The 24,896-nt window shown below is 39.4% G+C and overlaps 1 protein-coding gene across 4 annotated transcripts in view; it reads right to left on the bottom strand.

Annotated features, from left to right (window-relative positions):
* Positions 1-19,398: 19,398 nt before the first annotated feature.
* SEMA6D (semaphorin 6D) overlaps positions 19,399-24,896 on the bottom strand; it is a 54,071-nt gene continuing 48,573 nt past the window's right edge. For all 4 annotated transcript variants that reach the window (XM_075207983.1, XM_075207985.1, XM_075207984.1 and 1 more), the window contains one exon: positions 19,399-24,095. In XM_075207983.1, coding sequence (XP_075064084.1) covers positions 22,768-24,095 — 1,328 coding nt within the window. In that variant the 3' untranslated portion in view covers positions 19,399-22,767. The remainder of the gene's footprint in view (positions 24,096-24,896) is intronic.

Here is a 24,896-nt window from a genome sequence, read left to right on the forward strand (position 1 = left end):
ATCTAATTTTATGCCGAGTACATGGTGTGTACTTTACTGCAAATATAAAAAAGCAGTTATTTTGTTACGATCAGTACAATATTACTGTCTGGGATGACAAATTGTACTGAATCTCCTTTTTCCAATGAAATTATCATATGTGTAAATTTGACATGATATAATTTGTAATGGGTGCAGCGTTTCAGTGAGCAAAGTTTATTAATGATAGCTTAAAAAAACCTGCAATTATCTGAGGCATTTATTTTAACTTTTGTTTGTATTCTAAAACCTGAAAGCCAGACTACAGCGAGAGTTTATTCTCTTTTTCTTCTTTTTTAGTGCGCTTGGCAAATGGTAGAATACTGTTTAGTCTTAGCCTGCACTCTACTTAACAATGAACAGAACTACATGGTAGAACCAAACAGCAAACCTAGGGCTAGATTTACTAAACTGCGGGTTTGAAGAAGTGCAGATGTTGCCTATAGCAACCAATCAGATTCTAGCTTTCGTTTTGTAGAATGCACTAAATAAATGATAGCTAGAATATGATTGGTTGCTATAGGCAACTTTTTCAAACCCGCCGTTTAGTAAATATACCCCCTAGTGTTGGCACTAAACCGCAATCATGAAAACAATCTAAAATATGAATCCTCGATATACAAAGACCTACTATTGAAACAATACTGGTCAAGTCTCAATAACAGATGTCCATGTAACAATAAATACAATAATTTCAGTGTCAAAAATAAAAAATGAAAGTGTCTATTGAATACCAAATTGATTACGTGCAGTGGGTCACTTAGTGGTACCTTTTAATGACCACTTTTTAGTCTTGTTTGTATATCAGATGGACCAGAATGGTGTCCAGGTGAGCTTACTACTCATGACCCCAATTGTGAGGTCATACTGGATAGATCATAGTCAGTGTCAAACATGGCCATCCAGTAAATAAAATTATACCTGCCAATTTTAAAGTAAAAATATTAATTTGATCAAATTGAATATCATAATCCAGTTTGCACACTGTAGGTCGGTTCCCGGAATGGGGCCCTAGAACATCATTTTGGGGACCCCGGATTGTCAAATATACAATATATTCTATTGGGAACTGTATTTTGTATCTCAAAACCATAGCCCAAAGATGCTTGGGGACGAAAAATAACATTTGGGGTTCCATCAGAAAAAAAGTGTGAGCACCACTGCCTAAGTCTACATATGAAACATGCTATTTGAAGGCCACAGGAAGTTTTACCGGTAGCTTTATTTGCCAGTTCACACCTTTTATATACCCCTAATATTTTAAAGCTAACAATGATTTATAGTGTACGGTATTTTGCACATTTTACAATTAAATACATCCAACCAAAGTGTGCATTACCTTTACATTGTATTGGGTCATAATTATTGCATCTCTCACAACTGACAGGCACACATATTCTATATAGCAGAATATAACGCATTACATAGCAAATATATTCAAAATCAAAACTTTTCTATAAATGAGTTTCTGCTTCGGGTCTTTATTATTTGATAGTGTTTTATCATTTTAAGCCCTGGGAGTAGGGAATAGTCTGTTTGTTATTCATGTGCACTGCACACACAAATAGGGTTATTTATCAAAGAGAAAACTGTGTTTGAGGCAATGCACCTTAAACATTGCTTTCATTAGAATGCCATGGCTGCATAATAATCAGCCGGTGGCTCTGACACCTTGTGCTGTGTGTTCTGGAACTATAGGAGTGGTAGAGAAAAGCCGCACTTACTGTGGCAATGAAGTTACATTACAAATACACTCACTGTACCTGGCTTAATAGAACGCAATGTTTCAAGAGTCTGAGGGCTAGATTTACTAAGCTGCGGGTTTGAAAAAGTGGGGATGTTGCCTATAGCAACCAATCAGATTTTAGCTTTCATTTATTTAGTACATTCTACAAAATGATAGCTAGAATCTGATTTTTCACTTTTCACTGATCCCCACTTTTTCAAACCCGCAGCTTAGTAAATCTAGCCCTGAGTGTCAAGCACTACGGAATCTGCTGGCCCTATATAAATAAATGATGATGATGAGTGTCAAAACACTGGAGTCCCGGAGCTGAGCATAAATAGATGGCAGCTGACTATATTACATGAGTGGTGTTTGTGGACATCATCATTTTCCTTCAGGATGGGATTCTTTTGTTGTCTTCTTTTGTGCAGAGTCCAAATCCAGACCTGTGGTTGCCTTTGTCTGTGGCCGGCTGTGATGCCTATCTTCTACGGTACTTTGGTCTGACTCATAACATTCCTTAACACAGCAGATTATTTTAAATCCCTTTACAAATATACAGAAGTCTACAATCACAGACAGATTCAGTTTATTAGGTACACCTGCCTTTCCCATTAGACTGTTTAGTGACAGCATTACATGTGCAGACAATGCTCTTTAACCTCTGCAGTGCTAAGGATGGGAGGGACTTGTCCGGCACATATTAAGAAAAAGTGCATAGGAAGAGTCCAACTCGTTTGTAGCACTAAAGGAGTTCAAATAAGTGAAAGTAATACAAGTCCAGGGGAGGCAATGGCAGCACTACAGAAAAATATGCAAGGTCAAGGCCATAAAAGTACCCTCCCATCCTGGCACCTACACATTCAGGGGCACCTTGAGCGTGTAGAGGAATCCCCTTTTTCAAACGATGTTGTCTGGTGAGCAGTGTTATTTTATTATAAGAGATGTGTATTCTGTTGTGAATCCTGCTTTTTGCAGTTTTGGAATGGAGGATTGATTCAAAAGCGAAAACCACAAACACACTAATTCTTGGTGGTACTTAGAAAACAAATACACACATTTGCTTCAGTACACTTTCTTGCAATTTCAATAAAAGAGCCTATTCTATGCATTTTGGATACATTTTCTTTTTGCCGTGGCATGACATACAAGCAAACTAATGGTATTTTCTGACTATTCAAAGTCTTCTGAACAAAAAAAAAATGTAATTTGTGTTTTTACTCCATAAACAAATTACTAGTATTATTGAAATGTGACCAGCCCAAAAAGTACCAAAATAGGTTCAGCATGGGTGATAAGATGCCTCATTGGTCAAGATGTTAAAGAATGTAGGCAGTGGAAGAATGGTCAAAACTTGAACCGGCTGCAAATTGTTTCACTAATCAGTATATTGAATCAGAGCAAATATTTGAAAATTCACTGGAATGTCTTTAATTTTAGATTGATTTAAAAAATTAAGCTAAATTCGAGAAACTTGAAGAGATCCAACCATGTTCTAGATGTTTTAAACATGTTCAAGAAGATTTGCACATGTGTTAATCGGCTTAAATTTATACATTTTAACAATTTTCAATGGCAAATGGGGAACGCAAACTGAAAAATTCGAACTTCAAGCGCTGTAATATTCACTGTTCAAATTGAAATGTTAAAATATGATTTTTTTTTGTCAAGACAAATGCTTTATGTAACGATATGGTATTTTCCACAAAGCATGTCGATGGTGTATCAAAAAATGACCAGCACGCAAATACTATTTAGCCTTTGCCTATGATCAGAAATAGACCATTCATGAAAGGGACAGACGGAGTCCAACACAGTCCATAGTTACTCAGCTAACAGCTCGGTACAACAATGTGCTGAACGAGGCATTTCACAATGCACAATTTAGGCAGCTCACAAACCAACCAAGTTTCCACCCCATTAGAAAAAATAATATACAATGGATACTAGAAAATTAGAAAGCGTTAACTGGTCTGATGCTCTGGTTCATACTGATGGGTGGCAACGTTTATAAAGTAAACCCCATGAGTCCATAGATTTCTTAGCAATGCAAGCTGGTGGTGGCAGTGTAATGGCATGGGCTGTGTTTTTATGGGACACTGTCGGTCCCTCAATACGATTAAAGCAACATTTGAATGTCACAGGTTGTCTGAATATTGCTGAAGCTTGGGTACATCTCTTCATGGCAGCAGTGTACCCATCTGTGCATAGGCTTTATAAACAAAATAATAATCTAGGCACAATTATAGGTAAATCCTTAACTGGTTACAGAAGCATGACAGTGAATTCAGGTTAATTTACCAATTTGGACTGAAGATCAACCACCAGCTGATTTGCAATAACGATCAGACACGTTGCTGATGAAATGAGCAGACACCTCTGCTCCGCACGTTCCATACCTTTTAATGAGTTCATGTCCCCAACAAAGTGAGTTGTTCTGAGGGCAAATGAAAGAGCAACTTGCTATTAAGTAGCGATACCTAATAAATGAACCACTCCGTGTAGATGCCTGTATATGTGTCCACAAGTGACATGTTTTTAAAAAATAAAAAAATATTACTGCTCACCCATGAAATTAAAAAACAATGACTTAAACACCTAATACATGGGATGCATATCTAACTTCCAGATGCCTAGCTTTTTCCAGAACAGTCATGTTCATACTGTCCCAGTACTGCCTGTCAATCTGGATTGTGAATATAACAAAGGGGCCTTGTTACAATCTCCTTCAACTACTAAATGGTATTGGGCAGTGGATTATACTTCTAACACAAGTGGTAGCTGCTCACGCGTTAAACACAATGAGTGCTTGGGAAGCACGTATGCACAAATCTCAGCACATGGTCACACTGACATAATGTAAATATGCACAGTATACAGTACTATACACTTTACCCTTATAATGCACGTCATTGCATACATTCATTTAAGCACATAGTCAAACACAAAGTACAGAATCACACACCTTAGCAAATAGATCCTCACCTGAGCACTCAGTTACCCGGCAATATCCCAGGTTCATATACCTGGGATATTGCCGGGGCTGCAATGCGAAAGTGGAATAATTCATAATTAAAATACTGAAGCAAACATCATATAGGTTGGGGATGCAACACACACTTTGGACAGCATGGCAACATGTGACCTAACGGTTTATTACAATGAAGCAGCCTTTCTCATGGGAATGGTTATAGTTGAAGCTTGTGCCCCAGCCAGATCATTGAACAGATCCAACATACTGATAACTCGTAAGAAACATTTATGGTTACGACATTCTCTGAAGGTAACCCTCAGCAAATAAACTGTATTACTAAATATAAGGATGAGGCATTACGGATAAGAAGATTGTTATTGGCACAATTTATAAAACCCCACTTTGCCAGTTCTCCTTTGATCACATTTAAAAACTATTCCGCAGCTTCACAATAAAACAAACAAACACCTTACTAGTAATATCTAAGACATGTTTTGCATTATAGAGATCCCAGTTTACCTCCTGTATTTAGTGTGGCATTCTGAACACTTTTTACATTGAATATTAACAAGTTCTTCAATGGGTGTTTTGTGCCAGTTACTTTTGAAACTTTTCCTGTGTCTGCTAAGTGCATGTTGGTAATTTTAATGATCTGCTTCCAGCAACAACGTTTGGAAAACAGCCAAAAACTGAGCTGAACACCTGCTAGTTCTCTGTCCAATTAAGCGGCAGCTGATCCTATACCTCCCCTCCCTCTGCTGTAACATTAAACTGACAGCTGTATAAGAGAATCCCAGCGCAGTGCAATGTGATGCTGGCCCCCTCAGCTGCACAGGAGACGGAGGCAGGTTGTAGCAAGTTGGGAGAACACTGATTTCCAGGTGTGTTTTTATGAAGTTTTAAAACACAAAAGGAAGGGCATGGAATTTATAAAGTAAACATTTGTGGAACAAAGTTCAGTGTCACAAGTTACTAAACACATATGTAACATGCCAAAATGGGGCATTGCTATCATGGAGTCATTCCACTTTTATTTGTTCCTTATTTCTGCTACTTTGTACTTTATTATAAATATTTCCATAAGTGAACTGGTATTGTGGGTTTTTGAGAACTCCATATATAAGATAAATTTCTGCGAGTCATAGCTAAACATCATAAAACAAATAAAAGGAGCGATAAATGTGTACACCTAATGGAAAATAAAACACACTATGAATTATTAATAATGAATCTATTTTGAGTGTTTATTCTCCATTAGGTGTACACACTCAGTGCACATTTTATTTGTTGTAAGGTGTTTAGCATTATAGGGATCCAGATTATCCCAGCAGGTGCAGAAGTTTATATACCCTTCATTGACAATAAGTTATCAGTATCTGTGGCTGTGTGCCTGATTGTGTGATCTATGTCAGATCATATCGATACAGGTTAACATGGTAATAAAACTGCTTCACATACACTATATATATATATATATATATATATATATATATCCTTGCAGCATCTTGTTTTGCTACATTTATATAAGTACCTTTTTTATGGAGACAGTGGGGGCATTTATAAAAAAGAAATGTCATATAATAACAATTAGATAGGCACATGCACTTTCCTCACCAGGAGCTACAATTGTTATTCCACTGCCTTATGTATGTATAAAGTTTTCCTTTATACATAAGGCAATGGTCCTGCTCAAGTGTAAGATCACACAGTGTAAGATCCTGCTCAAGTGTAAGATCACTTGAGTAGGACCATTGTTACTTTCTGTTTTATGTAATTGTCTGTAATTTGTTATAATCCAGTTATTGTTCAGAGCTGCGTAATATAATAATAGTAATACAGAAATACTGGGCAAAAGCAGTTGAGCAAAAAATGAATGGGCGAAAATGCCCTATAGTTATATAAAAACATTTTGTATTCTAAATGTCCACCAATTAGCTCCTTAGCTTATTAATGGCAGTTTAGCTGCAAGTGCCACTTGCATTTGCTAAATAGTTCTGCTCATAAGACACATTCCTTATTCTCTCCAAGTTCAAAGGGGCACAGTAAATAACTTTATAGGTATAGAGCGCATGAACACCATAATTCCCAGTTGTTTCATTCATAAACCGTTACCATAAATGCCCCATAGTATGTACATCCACACACTGCTTTAAGACATAATTACAGTCGGCTTTGCTGGCCCTTCTCTCCTCTTCCTCCTCCCTACTGCTCACTTTAGAAGATCCTCCTGCTGGAACCTGGGATCAAGCCCAAATAACTGCATTGTGAAGCAGCCAACAAGCTCTGTCTACTGGCTAGCAGTGTCATTACATTTTGTAAATTGAAAAGTATGTAATTATACATTATTATTGTTAAAGGCATTTTGTGAATTTAAATGCTGATTTTATGAATATATATATTTTTTAAATTCATTCACTGTTCATTGTTCACCATTTATCATATTTTCTGATGTGCATGCCCTGCATTAGCCTATTTACTCTATAGCAGAGCATCCCCACATTTATCTATGGCTGCATGGAACACATTATAATACAGTAGTGTACATACCAGGTATATACTGTAAAGGGTCACACACACTACATACACCATCTTTTCCTATACATTATCAATGTGCATACTTGTCTTTGTGCCCTCCAATATGTACAGCTGTGTATTGTGATGTGCTTCCATTCAGCAGCTACATCTCAACACAGGAATAAAGATTGCACAAAACATATGAAACCTCTGTTTGCAGGAATCTGTTGTGGTAATGTGTCCTTCATGATACCTACCTGGGGGTGCCCTAAGCTCAACCACCCGGATGGGTGTCTCTCTCATGCAGGTTAAGGCAGGTGATCTGAGCCAAACGTATGAAGTGCAGATGAGATCTAGGTGAGGAAGGTGAAGTGGTGTACAAATACAAATGATGACAACAATGAGCACCAGGCCATCTTAGGGGGTAGCTAAATAATGAAATATTTACTTAAAAGGTAATGAATGACAGTATCTGAGTGAACACAATGGGCCTGAGTCAATAAGACACGTATACTGAGCTCAGCATGCATTTGTTTTAAACTGCACGTAAATCGGCTTTGCGTACTCCCGAAATGAACCACGAATGGATTCAAGATACGTGTGGTGATGACTATAGGTGTAGGACTGCTCCTCTCTACTAGACCAGACATTTATGATTGACTTGGAAAAAAATTTAAAACATTTTTTTTTTCTCACCCTGAAAAACATTTATTAATATCTACTGTATATAACCGACATGTTTGCAGTTGCTCCTGATTGCAAACACTTGTTTTAGCCTGTATACTCAGCCGTCAGTACTGTTAGTTGGCGCGTTAGACTAGGCCTCTGGCTGGAGCAAGGGATACGGCAGAAAACCAGCATACTTCTTCTTACTGTACATTGCCTATGGGCATCCAGCCATTCCCCACCCTGTTCCCTCCCCGAAATCATAGGCTGTAGTAAGTGTCGTTTGCTATCGAAGATGATTTGGACGTGGCTATCGTCCAGTTCTGAGCATGCGCAGAGTGACTTTGCGGACGATACGCACAAAAACGGCAGCTGATTTCTCAATCACATTGACAATAATGTTTGTCTTTGACAAATGCACTTTAAGCTGTTTTTTATACATTGATATATGCTCCATCATAATACTCAACCTTTCCTCTTGCCTTCTCTGTCTCAACCTCTCACATGTTCCTCTCCCAGAACTCTCCTCGCGGAATCTCTACCACATTTGAATCCCCCAACGCTCTCCATAAAAGTGTTCCCACACTTAGGCCACAAGAGGGCATTACAGTTAAATGTATCTCTAGTGCTTACCGCCCAATAAGCAGAGCTTGAGATCTATCTGACTTGCTCAAATCTGATAGGTAGTCCTATCTCTGCAAACAGATTAATGAGGTTTCCCCTTATAACTAATGTTTATCTTGGGCTTGATCACCGATATGTGTCTGAAAGAGAAAACACCTTTGGGCTAAATTGCTGTTAACTGGGAACTTTTCAATAAACATCAATTTAGTTAAATCTAAAAGAAAATGATCTGTGCTTGTTGTAGGAGAATTATTGTGAAAATTGTTTCTGAAATCTGCACATGCAGCCACACATGGCCCAAAGCTATAATTACATTGCTTTTTTGGTCCTTGAACTCATTACTTCATTCCCTCTCCTTTTTTCCACCCCCTCCTGTCTTCAATAGGGCTTCCTACCAGTGCCTGGGCTAGAGCCCAGATAACTGGATTGTGAACCAGGCCACAAGTTTAATGCCGTTTTGTCTATTGACTGGTTGAGCCATTACATATTGTAAATTGAATTTTTTTCTCTACAAGTCCTGGGTCTGCATGCTAGCTTTAAAGGAGAGACAAAATGCATTTTTAAACTTTATTATTTTGTAGTTGTTTAACTTAAACTACTGATCTAATTTACTGTTTAAGATGATGTTTAATCCTCTGTATATTCTTTAATTTAGTTTACAGCTCTTAGCATCATTACAGCCGGCGTCATTATCATTACAGAACCCTATCCAGGGAGATTTTCCTCGGGGCTGGTTTAATCTGCCAGTTTTCAAGCTCTATGTTCCCATTTTGTGTATTCCATTAGCAGGTTCACTGCTGCTGAGAACAGAATCACTTACATTGTACAACCTGTTTGAATTCCCCATTCCGTTCCCTGCCATATGCAGTTTCCTGTGCTTTTCTAAACTCACCAAATTGCTTTATAATAGGTTTTAGCCAGCTGCATCACTTTGTTGGGTGTACTCAATACTTTACGAGACTTTCCAATTCTAGTTTAAGGAATAAATCTCCCAGATTTACTTACAGGGGTGTCATGTTCCCCATTTGTGATTTTAAACACAGTAAATGTAAACGTCTGTTGTGTTTTATTTTTCATTCACTTGAAATGCTTTATAAAAGGCCATTTAGAACAATGCCTAGACACTTCCATAGGCACTACTATTTTTTACATAGATCATATTGTTAGTAGTAGTTTTTTATTTTGTTCATTAATAACCCTGGACAGTGTCAGAACAGTGCATCAATGGGCCCCATAGCAAAACTTGGTTAGGGTACAGTCATGGCCATTGTAATCTCCCAGGCTGCCCCCCAGTGAGAGGTCGTACCTGGCGGATGTGCCACCACACATGCACCACTCAGAGGAGGACTCCGTTCTGCTCTTTCAGAGCAAAGAGGGTGCATCGGGGAGCGTTGCAGGGACCATGAAGGGGTCAGACCAGCTTTGCTGGGCTCTCCTCTCCGCCGGGCTCTGAAGTGGCTGCACCTCTGCACCCAGCTCCTGCTCTGTGGTGTGGTTGTGGTAGGACTGAGAACGTCTAAGGCCAAATCCCGCCATGCAAAATTTACAAAGTTTTGGTCATCTCTAATTGAGAGCTTATGCACTGATAACATGCATAATATGTATAATTGGGCAGCACGGTGGCTAAGTGGTTAGCACTTCTGCCTTACAGCACTGGGGTCATGAGTTAAATTACCGACCATGGCCTTATCTGTGAGGAGTTTGTATGTTCTCCCTGTGTTTGAGTGGGTTTCCTCCGGGAATTTTAAAGTTTTTCAAAAGGGGTACATAAGAAAAAAAAAAAAAAGGAAGGGTACATAAAGGGGATGGAACACAATGCTCCCGAAAGCATACAGAATCAAAACCAAATGTATCTGACTATTTGCCGTATACAATAGACTTAACGAATATACTACATACCTACAAACACAGGATCATTCACCAGCGTCATTAGAGGGCGAGGGTAGGGAATGTGATGGGGCTCCCTCCCCATCTGTAACATAGTTGTGCCAAGCTCTCCACTTAATCAGCGGGGACGATGTTAACGTAGAGTATGGGACACCTAAGGTTTCCATTTCAAAATTGAAGTTGATTTTAGAGATCACTTTGACCAGGGTTGGGGGGAGAGGTTGCTTCCACACCTGAGCGATAGCTGCTCTGGTTGCTATCAATACCTGACCTGTCACATATCTAGCCCAACGAGCGAGAGTAGGGGAATAGCATTGCAATAAAGCCAATTCTGGCGTGGGGAGGACCGTGTGACCAAGGACTGAGCTTATCAATTGAAAGACCTTATTCCATAGAGGCCTTACCACAGAGCATGACCAGAATATATGAAAAATATCACCGCGTTCAGAACAGTTGCGCCAACATAGTGGGGATATAGAAGGCCAAATTTTATGAAGTTTGTCTGGGGTGGCATACGTTCTGTTCAATAATTTTACCCGTATCTCTGTATGGTTAAGGCATTTGGATATTTTAAAGGAGTTGGCAAAAATATGTTCCCAGTCTTCTTCTAAAAATTCTAACTGGAGGTCTGATTCCCATTGGATCTGAGGTTTAGACTTAGATGTAGTATTGAGACCCAGTAAGGTATTATACCAGAGCGTAATGCTAGCTCTACTACTACCTTTGGTTAACGGGGAGTAATACCTAGCCATGGGAGGTCCTATCACCAGATTTCTCAACGGTGGGGAAGTTAATAGATGCCTGATTTGGAGGTATCTGTAGAAATCGCCTTTTGGCAACGAATACAGGGCACTGAGATGTGAGTAGGAGTAGAGCTCACCCGAGTCCAAAAGTCTGAATACCCCTTCTGATCCATCTAGAGAGATTCAAGTCTGCTATTTGTCTGGTGACCACCTCTAATGACACACCTATCATGGGACGCAACAGTCCCTCAGTACCCTGGCACGGTCGATCCCACATAGTCAAGGTATCCCTAGTAATGACCGGCAAGGTATCCACAGGAGGTCTCCACTGACCAGGTACCCGTAAAAGATCAGTCAAAGGGAACTCTGAGTTACATGCTAATTCCAAGTCTACCTTCATCATCATTTATTTATATAGCGCCACTAATTCTGCAGCGCTGTACAGAGAACTCACTCACATCAGTCCCTGCCCCATTGGAGCTTACAGTCTAAATTCCCTAACATACACACACACACACACAGAGAGAGAGGCACACAAAGACTAGGTTCAATTTGTTAGCAGCCAATTAACCTACCAGTATGTTTTTTGGAGTGTGGGAGGAAACCGGAGCACCCGGAGGAAACCCACGCAAACACGAGGAGAACATACAAACTCCTCACAGATAAGGCCATGGTCGGGAATTGAACTCATGACCCCAGTGCTGTGAGGCAGAAGTGCTAACCACTACGCCACTGTGCTACCCAAGGTTTCACCCCTCTTGGAAGGTACCAGTCGCGAACCTGGGACAAAATACAAGCCTCATGATATTTTGTCAAGTTAGGGAGGGCCAGCCCCCCTTGTTGCTTCCCTCTAGTCATACACTGCATAGCAATACGGGGTGGTTTGGACTTCCAGACATATGTTTTCATCATGAAGGTCAATTTGGCTAGCAGCCCCGGGGGAAGGCAGAACGGGAGCATGCGGAATAGGTACATTAATATAGGGAGGAGCATCATTTTAAACGCTGAGATCCTGCCTAACTAAGAGACCTCGAAGCACATCCACGACCCTATAAGCTTCAATAGTTGTTGATGTAGTAAAGAGAAATTATGTTCTATAATAAAGTCTAGATGAGGAGTTATTTGAATCCCAAGATAAGTAAGTCCAGTAGTTTTCCAAGAGTAAATACATTTATCTTTTAAAGCCTGTAATGTGTCCGCTGGTACATTTATAGGGAGAACTTCTGTCTTTGAAGTATTCAGTTTATAAAGGGAGGCTCTACCAAACTGAAGCAACAGGTCATGGATCGCTGGCAGCAAGGTCTCCGGGTCAGTCACAAATAGGAGCACGTCGTCAGCGAATAGGGACACTTTATGGGATGTCCCTTTCACCTCTAGTCCTGTGCATCTTTGGTCAAGTCTTATCCGTGCCACCAACGGTTCTATGGCCATCATGTATATTATGGGGGACATGGGGCCGCCCTGTCGGGTCCTTATTTGATACTTTTAATAAACTTATCACCTGAAACAAATAAATAAATAAAAACCTTTCTAGACTTTCTCATCCCTTATCAAACATCTTCGCCTCCCTTGTGTTTTATCCGCATTTGACCAGAATTGTTCCCTCTAAAATTGTACAACAGTTCTGTGTCTGCATAATAATTTTAGTCAATTCTTTGTTAAATTAAATGACGTTAAAATTCTGAAACAGAATAGAAATATAATTTTCTTTTTGTCTAAATTGAAACTATAAGAACAAATATACATGATTAAGAGGGTATAACGTATTTGTGACTGTTGGCGTAGAGTGCAAAGACAATAACTTCCACATTCTAAAACACTAACGTTTAACATGGCAACTTTTTAGTCTGCAACATGCTACATAAGAGAAATCTGGAGATGGATAATTACTTATTTTTTTCTTTTAATGGCTATATCGCTTTTTTTCTGTTATAAAGTTATTCAATTGATGACCGAAAATGTAACATAACTCTCTCAAAAACACATACTAAGCCACATGAGCCATTTACTTAGGAAAGCATTTACTTAAAATGAATATGTTTGTGAGCATAAATGGACATGTAAAATGTGCATGTTGTATTTCTACCCTAGACTCCTGTAATATGAAAAAGAAAGAAAGAGTTGTGGAAGAGGTTAAATCTGTTACAGATTAACAACTTTGGTGGCACTAATCTTGGCATATCCCCTTTGTGGCGATATTGAATACAATTCAGTCCTTTTTTTTACCTGCGTTTTAAACATTGCCAATTAACTCCCTGGGGTTCCCTATTCTGTAGGAAAAAACCTTCTTAATCAAGAGCTGCTTATCTTCTGATGAGCGTGATCCCCCAGGGCTGCTGCCGCTGCAGAGTTCCTGTGTCACTTGCAACTCACATTCCCCATCAATTATAGTGAGCAGCTTCCTTTTCTCTTTCCACCCTGTGTTCTAACTGGGGCACATCCCCTTCCAGCAGCAGTTTAAAAGCATTGTGTGCTGTAAAATCACAATAGCTGAGTTTAAATGAGTGATCAGCAGAAAAGAATGGGACAGGTTGGCATAATGGGCCTGAATTATTAAAGAACGTAAAGGCCGTTACGTGCCGTCTTTTGCATATATATATATTACATGTTCTTCAGCAAATTGTGTCTGTCTCAACATGGCAAGTGCCTCATAACTAGACCTTACATAGACTCTTATTTAAAAGACGTTTCTTCAGATCCGCTTCTAGCTGAATACGGACGTGCGTATGCTAATTTACATTTGTTTTTTTTAAAAAACGCACAATACATTTGTTTTGCGTGCCTGAATGAATCAGGCCCATAATGAGCAAGCTATCCCACTCATGTCAAGGCAAGTCTTCGTAGGCAGGTGCTGTACATGCTGTTTTGCAGAATTTCATTCAATGGAACTGAAACTCGGCTGCATTTCTCCTAGATAAGGAAGAGTGGGTTAGTGAATCACCGGAAGTCAATCAACTCCCCATGCAATACTTCTATATAGAAAATGGTGTTGCTCAATTAGCACATTAATTTTTTTAAAGTTGGGTGCAGTCCACAGCGTACTTGAAAAATACATGCCCATGAATTGTCATATGTGTCTTTTGTACTCTTGCATTTTCTAGATTGCAGTCCGTTTCTGGGTATGTGCAGAGCAAATTAAAGCTAAATACGGCACGTATTGGCATTTACCTTCCTTAATGAATCGGGCCCTTAATGCAGAGGTGGAACTACCGTCGGTGCAGCCGGTGCACGGCTCTCGGGTCCATGGAAACAATGGGGCCCAATGCCGCTTCACCGCATCAATTTTTTAAAAACCTTTTTATTATTAATTTTGCTACCAGGCAGGGATGTCACGAGGAAAGGTATTGGTGGTCAGTGGTTGCAGAATGGGGTCCTACAATACCGTGCGTATTCACTTCCTATCTGATCGATCTGAGCAGTGAGGAGCGATACTGCAGAATGTTATTGGCGACTACAAGGTAAGTGAGGGGGCCTCAATGAGATCTCTAGGGGTGGCCTGCTATGAGAGACTGTGAGAGAGACATGGAGAGGGGCAATGGGAGAGACATGGAGCATGAAGAGGGGCACTGGGAGATACATGGATCATGGAGAGGGGCAATGGGAAAGACATGGATCATGGAGAGGGGCACTGGGAGATATATAGAGCATGAAGAGGGGCACTGGGAGATACATGGATCATGGAGAGGGGCACTGGGAGAGACATGGATCATGGAGAGGGGCACTGGGAGAGACATGGATCATGGAGAGGGGCACTGGGAGAGACATGGATCATGGAGAGGGGCACTGGGAGAGACATGGATCATGGAGAGGGGCACTGGGAGAGACATGGATCATGGAGAGGGGCACTGGGAGAGACATGGATCATGGAGAGGGGCACTGGGAGAGACATGGATCATGGAGAGGGGCACTGGGAGAGACATGGATCATGGAGAGGGGCACTGGGAGAGACATGGGACATGGAGAGGGGCACTGAGGGAGACATGGAGCATGGAGAGGGGCACTGGGAGAGACATGGGGCATGGAGAGGGGCACTGGGAGATATATGAAGCATGGAGAGGGGCACTGGGAGATACATGGAGCATGAAGAGGGGCACTGTGAGCGAGACATGGAGGTGGGCTCTGGTAGAGAGACATGGTGGGCGGCACATTGAGAGGACATGGAGGGGGCACAGTGTGATACAAAAGAGGGCCAGGGAAACAGTGAGATACAGAAGCCGGCACAATGTGATACAGAAGGGGGGCAGGGACACAGTGTGATACAGAAGGGGCACAACACATTATTGAAATTGAAGAAAGGTTTGTTATGAGGAAGTGGGGTTGCTCATTTTTTTTATGTTCTAAATTTATATTTTTTTATATTTTTCTGTTTCTGTTCTAACTCCTTAAATACAATACTCTATTTGCAGACAAGTGGTTTAAGGTTTAACAAAATATGAAAACTGAAAAAAAGGAGTTTGATAAACTACAATACCAGGTTACAATTAGACATGTCAGAATGACTTATCACTGATTATTTTGTAGATTCTGAGCACCTACCAGTGCTCGAAGTGGGGTGATATGTGCTGGTATAACATTCCAGCGCTTCTTCACCCCACTTACTTACTGGCAGCCAGGGCAGGTGGAACGCTTGTCCATCAGCTCTGTAAATACTTACATCGTGCTGGCAGCAGTTCCCTGCTCCCTCCTCACTGACTGTTGGGCGTGACATCATCACGTCCCGACACTATCAGTGAGGAGCAACACAGAGAGGAGCCAGCATACTGAAGAAAAGAAGACAAAGAGGTAGAAAAGCAAACAGAAGAAAAGAAGATCATAGAAAGGTAAGTTAAGAACTGAGGGGGTACCAGTGTGATTATGGGGGCACCACTGTGATTAAGGGTGCACAGTGATGAAGGGGACAGCAATGATGAAGGGGGCAGCAGAATAATAAAGGGGCATGATGTGATAAGGTAGGGGCACAATGTGATTTAGGAGGGATCAAAAGTGTGAGGAAGTAGGGGGCAAAGTGGGATAAATGAGGGGGCAAAAGTATGATGGAGGAGGGATCCCAGTGTGATGGAGGAGGGATCCCAGTGTGATGAATGACGGGTCTTAGTGTGGTGAATGAGGGGTCTGAGTGTGAGGAAGGAGGGGCACAGTGTAAAGTTTGTGATAGAGATAGAGCAGGACTTGAAATGCCCCTGTACCCTCCCTACTGGTGCCATTCCAAAGTTCTAAGATTGATAAATTAAACATGAAACAGTTGAGGACAGTCCTCTGTGACAACAAGGGGTTTAAGAAACAGAATTTATTAGCTTGCCTGTACATCTTCTAAGAAGACCAATCTTTTCTGTCATGCACAGTGGAATCACGCCACTATGAAAATCTGACTCTTAGGCCTTCAGTGAAGAGTCCTAAAGCAACCAATCATATTCTAGTTATCATTTAACTGGTGTTTATCTTCCCACATTAAAGGGCCTATTAATGTCAGCTACGTTTTTCTAGGAATAACGCGACGCTAATAGTATTACCGTTAATACAGTAATTTTGACCGTTTTTTTTTTTTTTTTTTGCTTTTGGCCCCGAGAGCTGTGAGCAAAAATCAGCGTTAAAATTACGAACGGTAATACTGCGCACTATTACCGAATTGAATTGGCCCCTAAGTATTGTATTTATTTTTGCAAGCATCTGATACAGGAATACCTTACTGAGCATGCTCATTTTTATGGTCCATACATTTTCTATCCATGTAAAATCTTAGATTGCTGGTTAGAGAACCAAAGATTGGAGAGTAGTTTTAGTGAAAAAAAGGGAAGATGGAGCCGCAAAGATCTATCCTGTTGCTTGAATGGGAAGTTATCTAGGGATATTTACTAATATTAATTATAAAGTTATAGATTTGTATTAAAACCTGTATACTTAGTCTCACACAGAAGGTTTAGGGTACATTGCAGGCTTTGCTGGGCAGTATGGGTAATCGCTGATTTTACATTCCTTCGTTTAATTGAGAGACAGGATTAATTCTGTTTAGGCTGAAGTAGACAGAGTGTGCAGCAAAGAACAGAGCTATATAACCAGGAAGCAAACGCGGTATAAATAGCTTTGCCTGTTTAACATTTAATAGATTGCAGATAGATAATACTGATTAAGCTAAATCAATAGAGAGTCCTTTAATCCTGCAGAGGTAATAACACATTCATGTTACATTGCTACGTTGTTGGTTAATAGGGATGTTGTGTGCTAACAATGGCTATTACGCCATGACTAGAGCAGGAGCATAAGCTGGAAGTTTCATGATAGCACAGCACAGCTTGATGGATCGCTACCTATTACTGAGTGTCTGTTCCGCTTTTTCTCTCTGACAGTTTCTACCTCCAGGCTACTGAAAATGAGTAGTCACAACACTGCCTGTATCTGAATGACAGTGGGTTAGAGAGTTCAGAATGCCTTTGAAAGCCATCTTTACAGGTGTGTCGGTGAAGTTGTGTGTTTGAGATCCACTGTTCTGCAGTAGAATCCACATGGTGCAGTTGTTACACTTATTTATCAGGCCTCTGACACTGGGTAAAAGACTGTTTTCAAAACTATTTTTAAATAAAACATTGCTTTGTTCTTGTCCATATTTTAGCATTTTATTTGCAGAAGCACAGTAAAAAGTGGCAGAGAATTATGGCATACATCAGAGTAATATGCAGGGTTCTTCAACCACAGCAGTGTGCTTAGCCGAGAGCCTGCAGCTAATTATGTTCTAGTTGCCTGAGCCTAGTGATGTATGATACGTAGCTGCAAATTAGATATTTATGACTTTAATAAAAACCACAGAAAATCCACATCTTGACATTTATATGGAGCATGCAAACGGAATTAAATGAGCACTAATGTATCTTAACATCGCATTAAAAAAGTAGCTTAAAAAATAAAATTCAAACGATGGGAGAGTTGTAAGAAAATAATGGCAATGCTGGAATTTGTTTATTTATCGTGATCATTGTTTTGAAATGTATTGCCTAGGTTCATGGTAAATGGCATAAAAATACCACTAGAAGCAAATAAAGTGACATCTTAATATTAATATATATCAAACATTGTGTATAAGTGAGCTATATCATGTACCCAAGATAACTGTAGCACTAAGTGTGTCCATAACACTCATCTTATGTACCAATAAGATGGGGCAAACCCAGGAAATGACAGACCAATAAGCCGGACATCAGTGAGGGGTTAAACAGTTAAAGGAATTCTAAGAGATGATGTCCAGAGATATATTACTGAAAATAAACCAATAGCAAACTCAGCATGTTTTTTTTTAATGGAGTGGTCATGACAAATTGATCTCTTTCTGTATGATGAAATAAGTTGCAAACTGGATCTCGGGAAGGCAGTTGATGGAATTTATTTAGATTATGTCAAAACATTTGATATAGTTCCACGTAAGAGATCCCAAGTAGTGCTAATAGGTAGCATTGCTTCTATGTTGAAGACCTAAGCAGTGGAAGTTGCAGCTGGAAAATCGTGATAAACCAATGTGCCAGCAGATACGGTCATCCTAACCTTATTATTCCTTTAATGGTATAATAAGTAGGCAGTGCTTGTGTAATATGGAGAGAATACTGCAGGGATATTTAAGCATTGATAGTGGACAATAGAGGTCAATGCTAATATACAATTAGGCAAAGTCGGTGTCCCAGGCTATAAATGGTGTATAATCAATACTTTGGTAATACTGGAATAATATATTTGTGGGACAGCTGATGAGACCAATTGAGTGACCACAAGACTGCCACCAATCTTAGAGCCATATTTAGCATTTATCTGGCTCTGGCTGTACTAAGCCACAGTGGTGTCACATATGCTTATGTCCATCATCTTATACACCCACGCCACATTAACTCATACGCGTTCACCTTATTTCGACCAAAAGAAATATATTTTAAAGTGTTTATTCCAGGCTACTTTTGTTATGATACTTAAAGGCACTTGAATGAATGAACAGATGAGGTGCTGCAATTAGGAGTTTGTAGAGAAGTTCAGTATATAAGACAGAATCCTTTTCATAGATAAATAATTACTTCATTTATGGCAGTTTTTCAGTGCTTTGGATGGTAAGAAAAAATCCAGAATTAACACCCAAATGTTGACCTGACACAAATGACCCAGAACGCAAATGTAATTAATGTCTTGCGACTCCTTGCCTTCTGTCTATATATGTATTTATGACCCAAACATAGATCAATTGTCCCAAACATAGACCAAGTTAAGATCCAAAATTATTATATCACTTGAGTATTTTATTTTAACTTTACATGCGGTGTTAAAAACCCAAAAGTACAGAATTATTTACACATTCACAATACAACTTTACATGATATCTACACGTTAAAGTACTCTACAGAACAGGAGAGAGCATCTTATTTCAATGGTTACTTTTATATGCTGGACGAATATAAAAAAAGATACAATCTATTTTTTTTTTTTTTAACCTTTGCACGAATGGATAAAGCACTTTTTATTAAATTAATTTGTAGCCTAGATTGAATGTTAGAAACATTAACATAAATACTGATAGAACTCACATTACGATCTACAAGGCAGTACAATGTTATCCAGATTAACAGAGTTTGTGGTTTGGCTTGTTCAGTCTCTAGTGCGCTCACACCACAATCTTACACATGAAAACACATCAGCATTTTCACTGAGAAATGAATGACAACGTTGACATAGATTGCATAACTGTTATTAATTAAATTATAATATTGCGCCCCCAAATCTAAAAAATTAAGAGTTCTCAGCTTTGGCCACGAGAAATACAGTTCAACATATGTTTTTTTTCATAGATACATTTTATACAAAAAAAAGAAAAAAATAATGAAACTAAAAATTCTGTTTCCCTTCTGTGTATAAAATATAGTCTAGTTACACATAATTTAATTCAGTTTTTTGTTGTTGTATAATACTAAAACAAATGCAACATCTGCTATCAAAACAGTCTATGTTATACTCAATAAACATTACGTTTATATGGACTTTTAAAGTTAAAAAAAAGACATCTGTGTTAAACATCAGTCAATGAGAGGTACTTGTAAACACTACGCACAGTTCTAGCAGGTGCTGCATTAGCTTAGAAGTCTTTGTTAATTTAGAATTGCGTTGATCGCTTAATACTCTGTAGCAGAAAGTCTGTCTTAGTAAATAGGGCTTCAACCGCAATCGGTGGTGTTAAACAATGTTGTTTATCCCATTCGTCAATAGGGCTTCTTCCAAATGATTCTGACACTCGGAAAAAAATAAGTGTGCTATACTGAGACACTTGACATACTATAGTAAATTGTATTTTCATGAATAAGGCACAAAATGCACAGATTCGGGTACCCTCACACATATTTACAGAATATCGTCATTACCTGCATGACCCCAAAAAAATCACTCATACATGAAATACATGTACTGCAATTGCACTACTGTTAAAATTTCCTATTTAATTCTGGGCAGTATGGCCATAAGGTACACATCTCTACTCTTTTATGTTTCATAGCAGCTGTGTTAGTTTAGATCTCACAGATTAAACTGGAGGTATTTGAAAGGCTGTGCTGCTTTTTAAAGGCTCTGAATGCCTTGGTTGCGTAACTTACGTTATGGACATATGAACATATACCATTCAGCTTATGGAGCCTCCCCAGCATCAGGATGCATTGAATCTATTCCTCCTAAATACTAGCCATTTCAAGGACTGTTAAACCGAAAACTAACGTTTCTTTATATGAAAAACCTACAAATAACATTCACAAACATACATGCAAAAGGTTTACAGGGATTATTACAGCCAAAGATATTTGAAATAAGGTTTTGATAGGGATGGGGCACTTTTTAGGCATACTTACTGTCCCTAATTCTAATAATGGAGACACTCCGCTAGCCAACATAATTGTACACAATGTAAACTTTTGCATAGATATTTATAACTGTTACCAGTTGCCGTCTCATAAACAATGAATTTGTATTTTTATTTTAGGGGCCATCTACATTGCTAGGAGACATCTATTGAGACAGAGGACACCATTAAAGAACTATAGACCACATGTGTTGTTTATTTTACTTACCATTACTGCCCCTTTAAAAACACTGGTAACATTTAGATACACACAAAACATTTTTTCGTCCCGTCCAAAAAAAAGCTAGCACTTCCTCCACGTAGCTATTAGTGCAGTTTATTTCTAAAGAATATAGTAAAACATGTATGAAGAGATATTAGACTTAATCTTGTATTCAGATGTAGCCTACAGACTAAAACTGTTTATTGTTTAATGTATTACAGCAGAATGTTCTCCTCTGTTAACAAGCTCAGCAATGAATATATGTACTCATGATTAAAGTGAACACAGTGTGAAGAAACCTTTTAGTGAACATGAGTGGAGTTGTGCATCGCCAATCACCGTAGCAAAATTTTTGGCCCTGGCAATGACTTTTACACCTCCCGGACCCCGCTGACCCCCACCTCCCAAAAAAACGCTCTGCTCATGTGCCGCTAAGCAGGGTCCTCCACTCTGCTGTTTTGACAGCTATACCCACTGTCATCCTGCCAGGCAAAAAATATTTCCCTAGACTGTGGTATACTAATAGTTTCATATAAGGAAGCCTGCATTTTCTTTGATGGAGACTTTATTTTTTCCAAGTACACAAAATATAATTTTCTTGTCCACTAGCCCATTATGAGTTTCTAACACCAGTTAAAATGAATGAGATTAAATTCACAGTGGCCAGGTAGCACTAGCTATCAACTGATGCCAAGATGAAAAAACAAACCAACCCATGAACATAGATTCTCGCCAGCATGTCCAGTGAATTACACAATATTGTTTAAATAGCAGCATAACAGTTCTAAGAAATCTTTACATTCTTGCACGAGGTACCACGTTCAGCCAAGTCAATTACCTGGAAGGCAGAGAGGAGACGGCTGTTTCCCTCAGCTGCACAACCAGCAGAATACTAGTGGAAGGAGATTAACTGTTTGTTCAGTCATGCTCAATGTAAACAGTATCATAGCATAGAAACTGCAATGAGAATCTTTACGTGCACATGTGTTTGCGTGTATGGGACATATACAAAAATACACACACATGTCGACATAAGTTGTGGCACACGGAGTGATGCCAGGGATGACTGGTGATATGTTTTAACCTTGAGACAATAGAAGGTAAATGACCTAAAATGCAAACTGTAATTGAGACTCTCTTCTGACACTTGTGCAAGAGGCAGGGTGAATACATACATATTAATATGTTCACATTTAATGGGATGGCTACACACAGTGGCAGTTTATAATGAAAGCCCATTTTTCAAGTATATTTTAAATCTTAGTACTGTATCAGTTTATATTACTGTAAAGTAGCCCCCACTGTGCTACATGTCCACTTTTCTCCAAACAAAAGAAGCAAAATGACCAGCACTTTCCTTTTGCTTTGTTCCTTACAGACATGTTCTGCGGTTCCTGTGTCTGGCAAAACGTGATGTTGCCAAACTAAAGACAGCTTCTTTGGCCACTTATGTGGGGACTGGTTCAGCCAGCAAGTCTCTGCCTGAACGTCCTATTACAACACCATGTTTTATCACCATACACATTTTAAACAAGATGTCAGGTCTTAGTAGCTATATTTATTTAGCTGTCTAACCGATGTATTTTGTGGAGCGAATGAGGGTTTTGGGGGTACGTCAGGTTTTATAGATGGTGTCCTCTTTATTCCCATACGAGGGAGAGTTCCGTGTCCTGTATAACTGCTTTGCCGTGATAAGGAAGTCTGTTGATGAACAATAACAGGAGTCCCTTGAATGTAGTCCATCCTTGGGTTAGGACTTGGAGGCATGTAACCACCTCTATTAACACTGGGCTGTCTTGAAATCAAAACACCATTCGGTGAGTTCATATTTTTAGGCAGAGCTGATATTGAATGCCTCTGTGAAGAGTTTTTATGATAACTTCTTTGCGCTTCTAAAGATGTAATTTGCCCATTTGGTGTGGAAGGCACATCCACCCGTTTTGTTGGGCTGTTTCTTGGAAGAGTTGAAGAGGGGGAGTACAAGGATGCCTCCCTATTTGGAACTTTAGGTGGAATTTCTGACATGTTTCCCATTGTATCGAGCATTAATGTTTGATGTGGAGTCTGGTGAGTGGTCTGATGAGCCACTTGAATATCTGCCATGATACCTTTGGGATTTCCTGCGGATTCATTCAGATGTTTTAAAAAGTCATTCAATGTGTTCCTGGAGTCCACAGAACGTCGATGATCTCTTTTACTTGACTGTTTTACCAACGAATGCTCAATGTTATGAAGTTTTTTGTCTGATTTATGTGCATTTGAATTTGAAAAAGATGTATTATAATCGTGGGTGGCATTTGGAAGAACAACTGCACTTGGGATTTGTCCATGAGCTAGAGGTGAGTGAGGAGGAGGACTGGAGGGAAAAAACTGTGGACTTTTAAGAGGAACTTCTTTCCGTGAAATGTTTAAATTGTTTTGTGCCATTTCCCATTGGTTTTTGATGGGCTGTAGGTTCTTTTGCTGAAGCACTGGTGTAGATTCAGGAGTCGGAAGTGCAGCTAGCTCTGGTGGCTGTCCTTGATGGTCCATCATAATGGACTTAGTTTCACCATTGGGTGGCAAATCCTTTCTACTAGTCAATATATTTGTATAGTGCTTAGGCGAGTCAATGCTTTGCTGATATTCTTTAACAGGGCTGTCAAACAATCCATTAAGTTTAGCAAAACTTCCACTTGAGTCAGTACAGGATTGTGCAGACTCTGCATCTTTGTGTATCTTCCTGGATTTCCGTGCAAACATCTCGCGATAACAATAGACAACCACCCCTGCAATAAAAGCTCCAAGAACAAATGCAGCGAGGACACAAGTGATCAGAACATTCATATGGACCATTTGGTTCGATTCTCCTGACTGCACTTCCCATCTTACACCTGTAAAAATAAATAGATGCCAAATTTCAGGACATATCTAAGCAACTTACAACAAGTCATGTATCTTCAAACCAGTGACATCTCATTAAATGTGTTTATCTTTATACAATCATTTGCATTCCATTCTCAGTCTCCTTCCCATTACTCCTTGTGTCAATCAGGGCAGAAAACAAATTGGAGAGGATGAATGATGAACTTGAAAATGAAATCGAGTGACAGCTACAACAGACATAGTGGCGATTATTTTTTGTGCTAGGTACAGCGTGTACAATGTAATATAGTAATCTGTACACTGGGAAATGGAAAACTTAAATATTGCTTAAAGCAGCAATCTCATAAAAAATTCAGGTGCTGTTTTTTTTCTTTCTTTTTTTTAACATAAATGACTGTGACTGGCTATAAGAAGTATGTTGGTATTTACCACATTCCCTTGTTTGTTTGTTTATACCTTCAGGTTGCTATTAATGTTTTTTCACTCTAGACTACCATGGCAACCAGTCACATGATGTAATGCACAGAGGCGCTTTGGAACACCCCACTGAGCTCTGTCTGCAGTGTGACATCCTCCTTTACCGCCCTCTGCCACCATGTGACATGCTGAGAGCTGTGAGCTTGTGTCTGACTGTCTTTGTGTCTAGCAGCCATTTTTGTTTGCCAAACAGAGATATTGTGAAATGCTAAAGATTTTTAGAAGGATATTTAAGAAAAAAGTCAGATCCATGCTTAATAGGTACTTAACTTGTTATTTAAGGGGGGGGGATCTATATGAAATTTCTCTTTTAAAGTTACATTGAAAGTTGT

Source organism: Mixophyes fleayi, chromosome 4, assembly GCF_038048845.1.
Source record: "Mixophyes fleayi isolate aMixFle1 chromosome 4, aMixFle1.hap1, whole genome shotgun sequence".
Taxonomy (NCBI): domain Eukaryota; kingdom Metazoa; phylum Chordata; class Amphibia; order Anura; family Limnodynastidae; genus Mixophyes; species Mixophyes fleayi.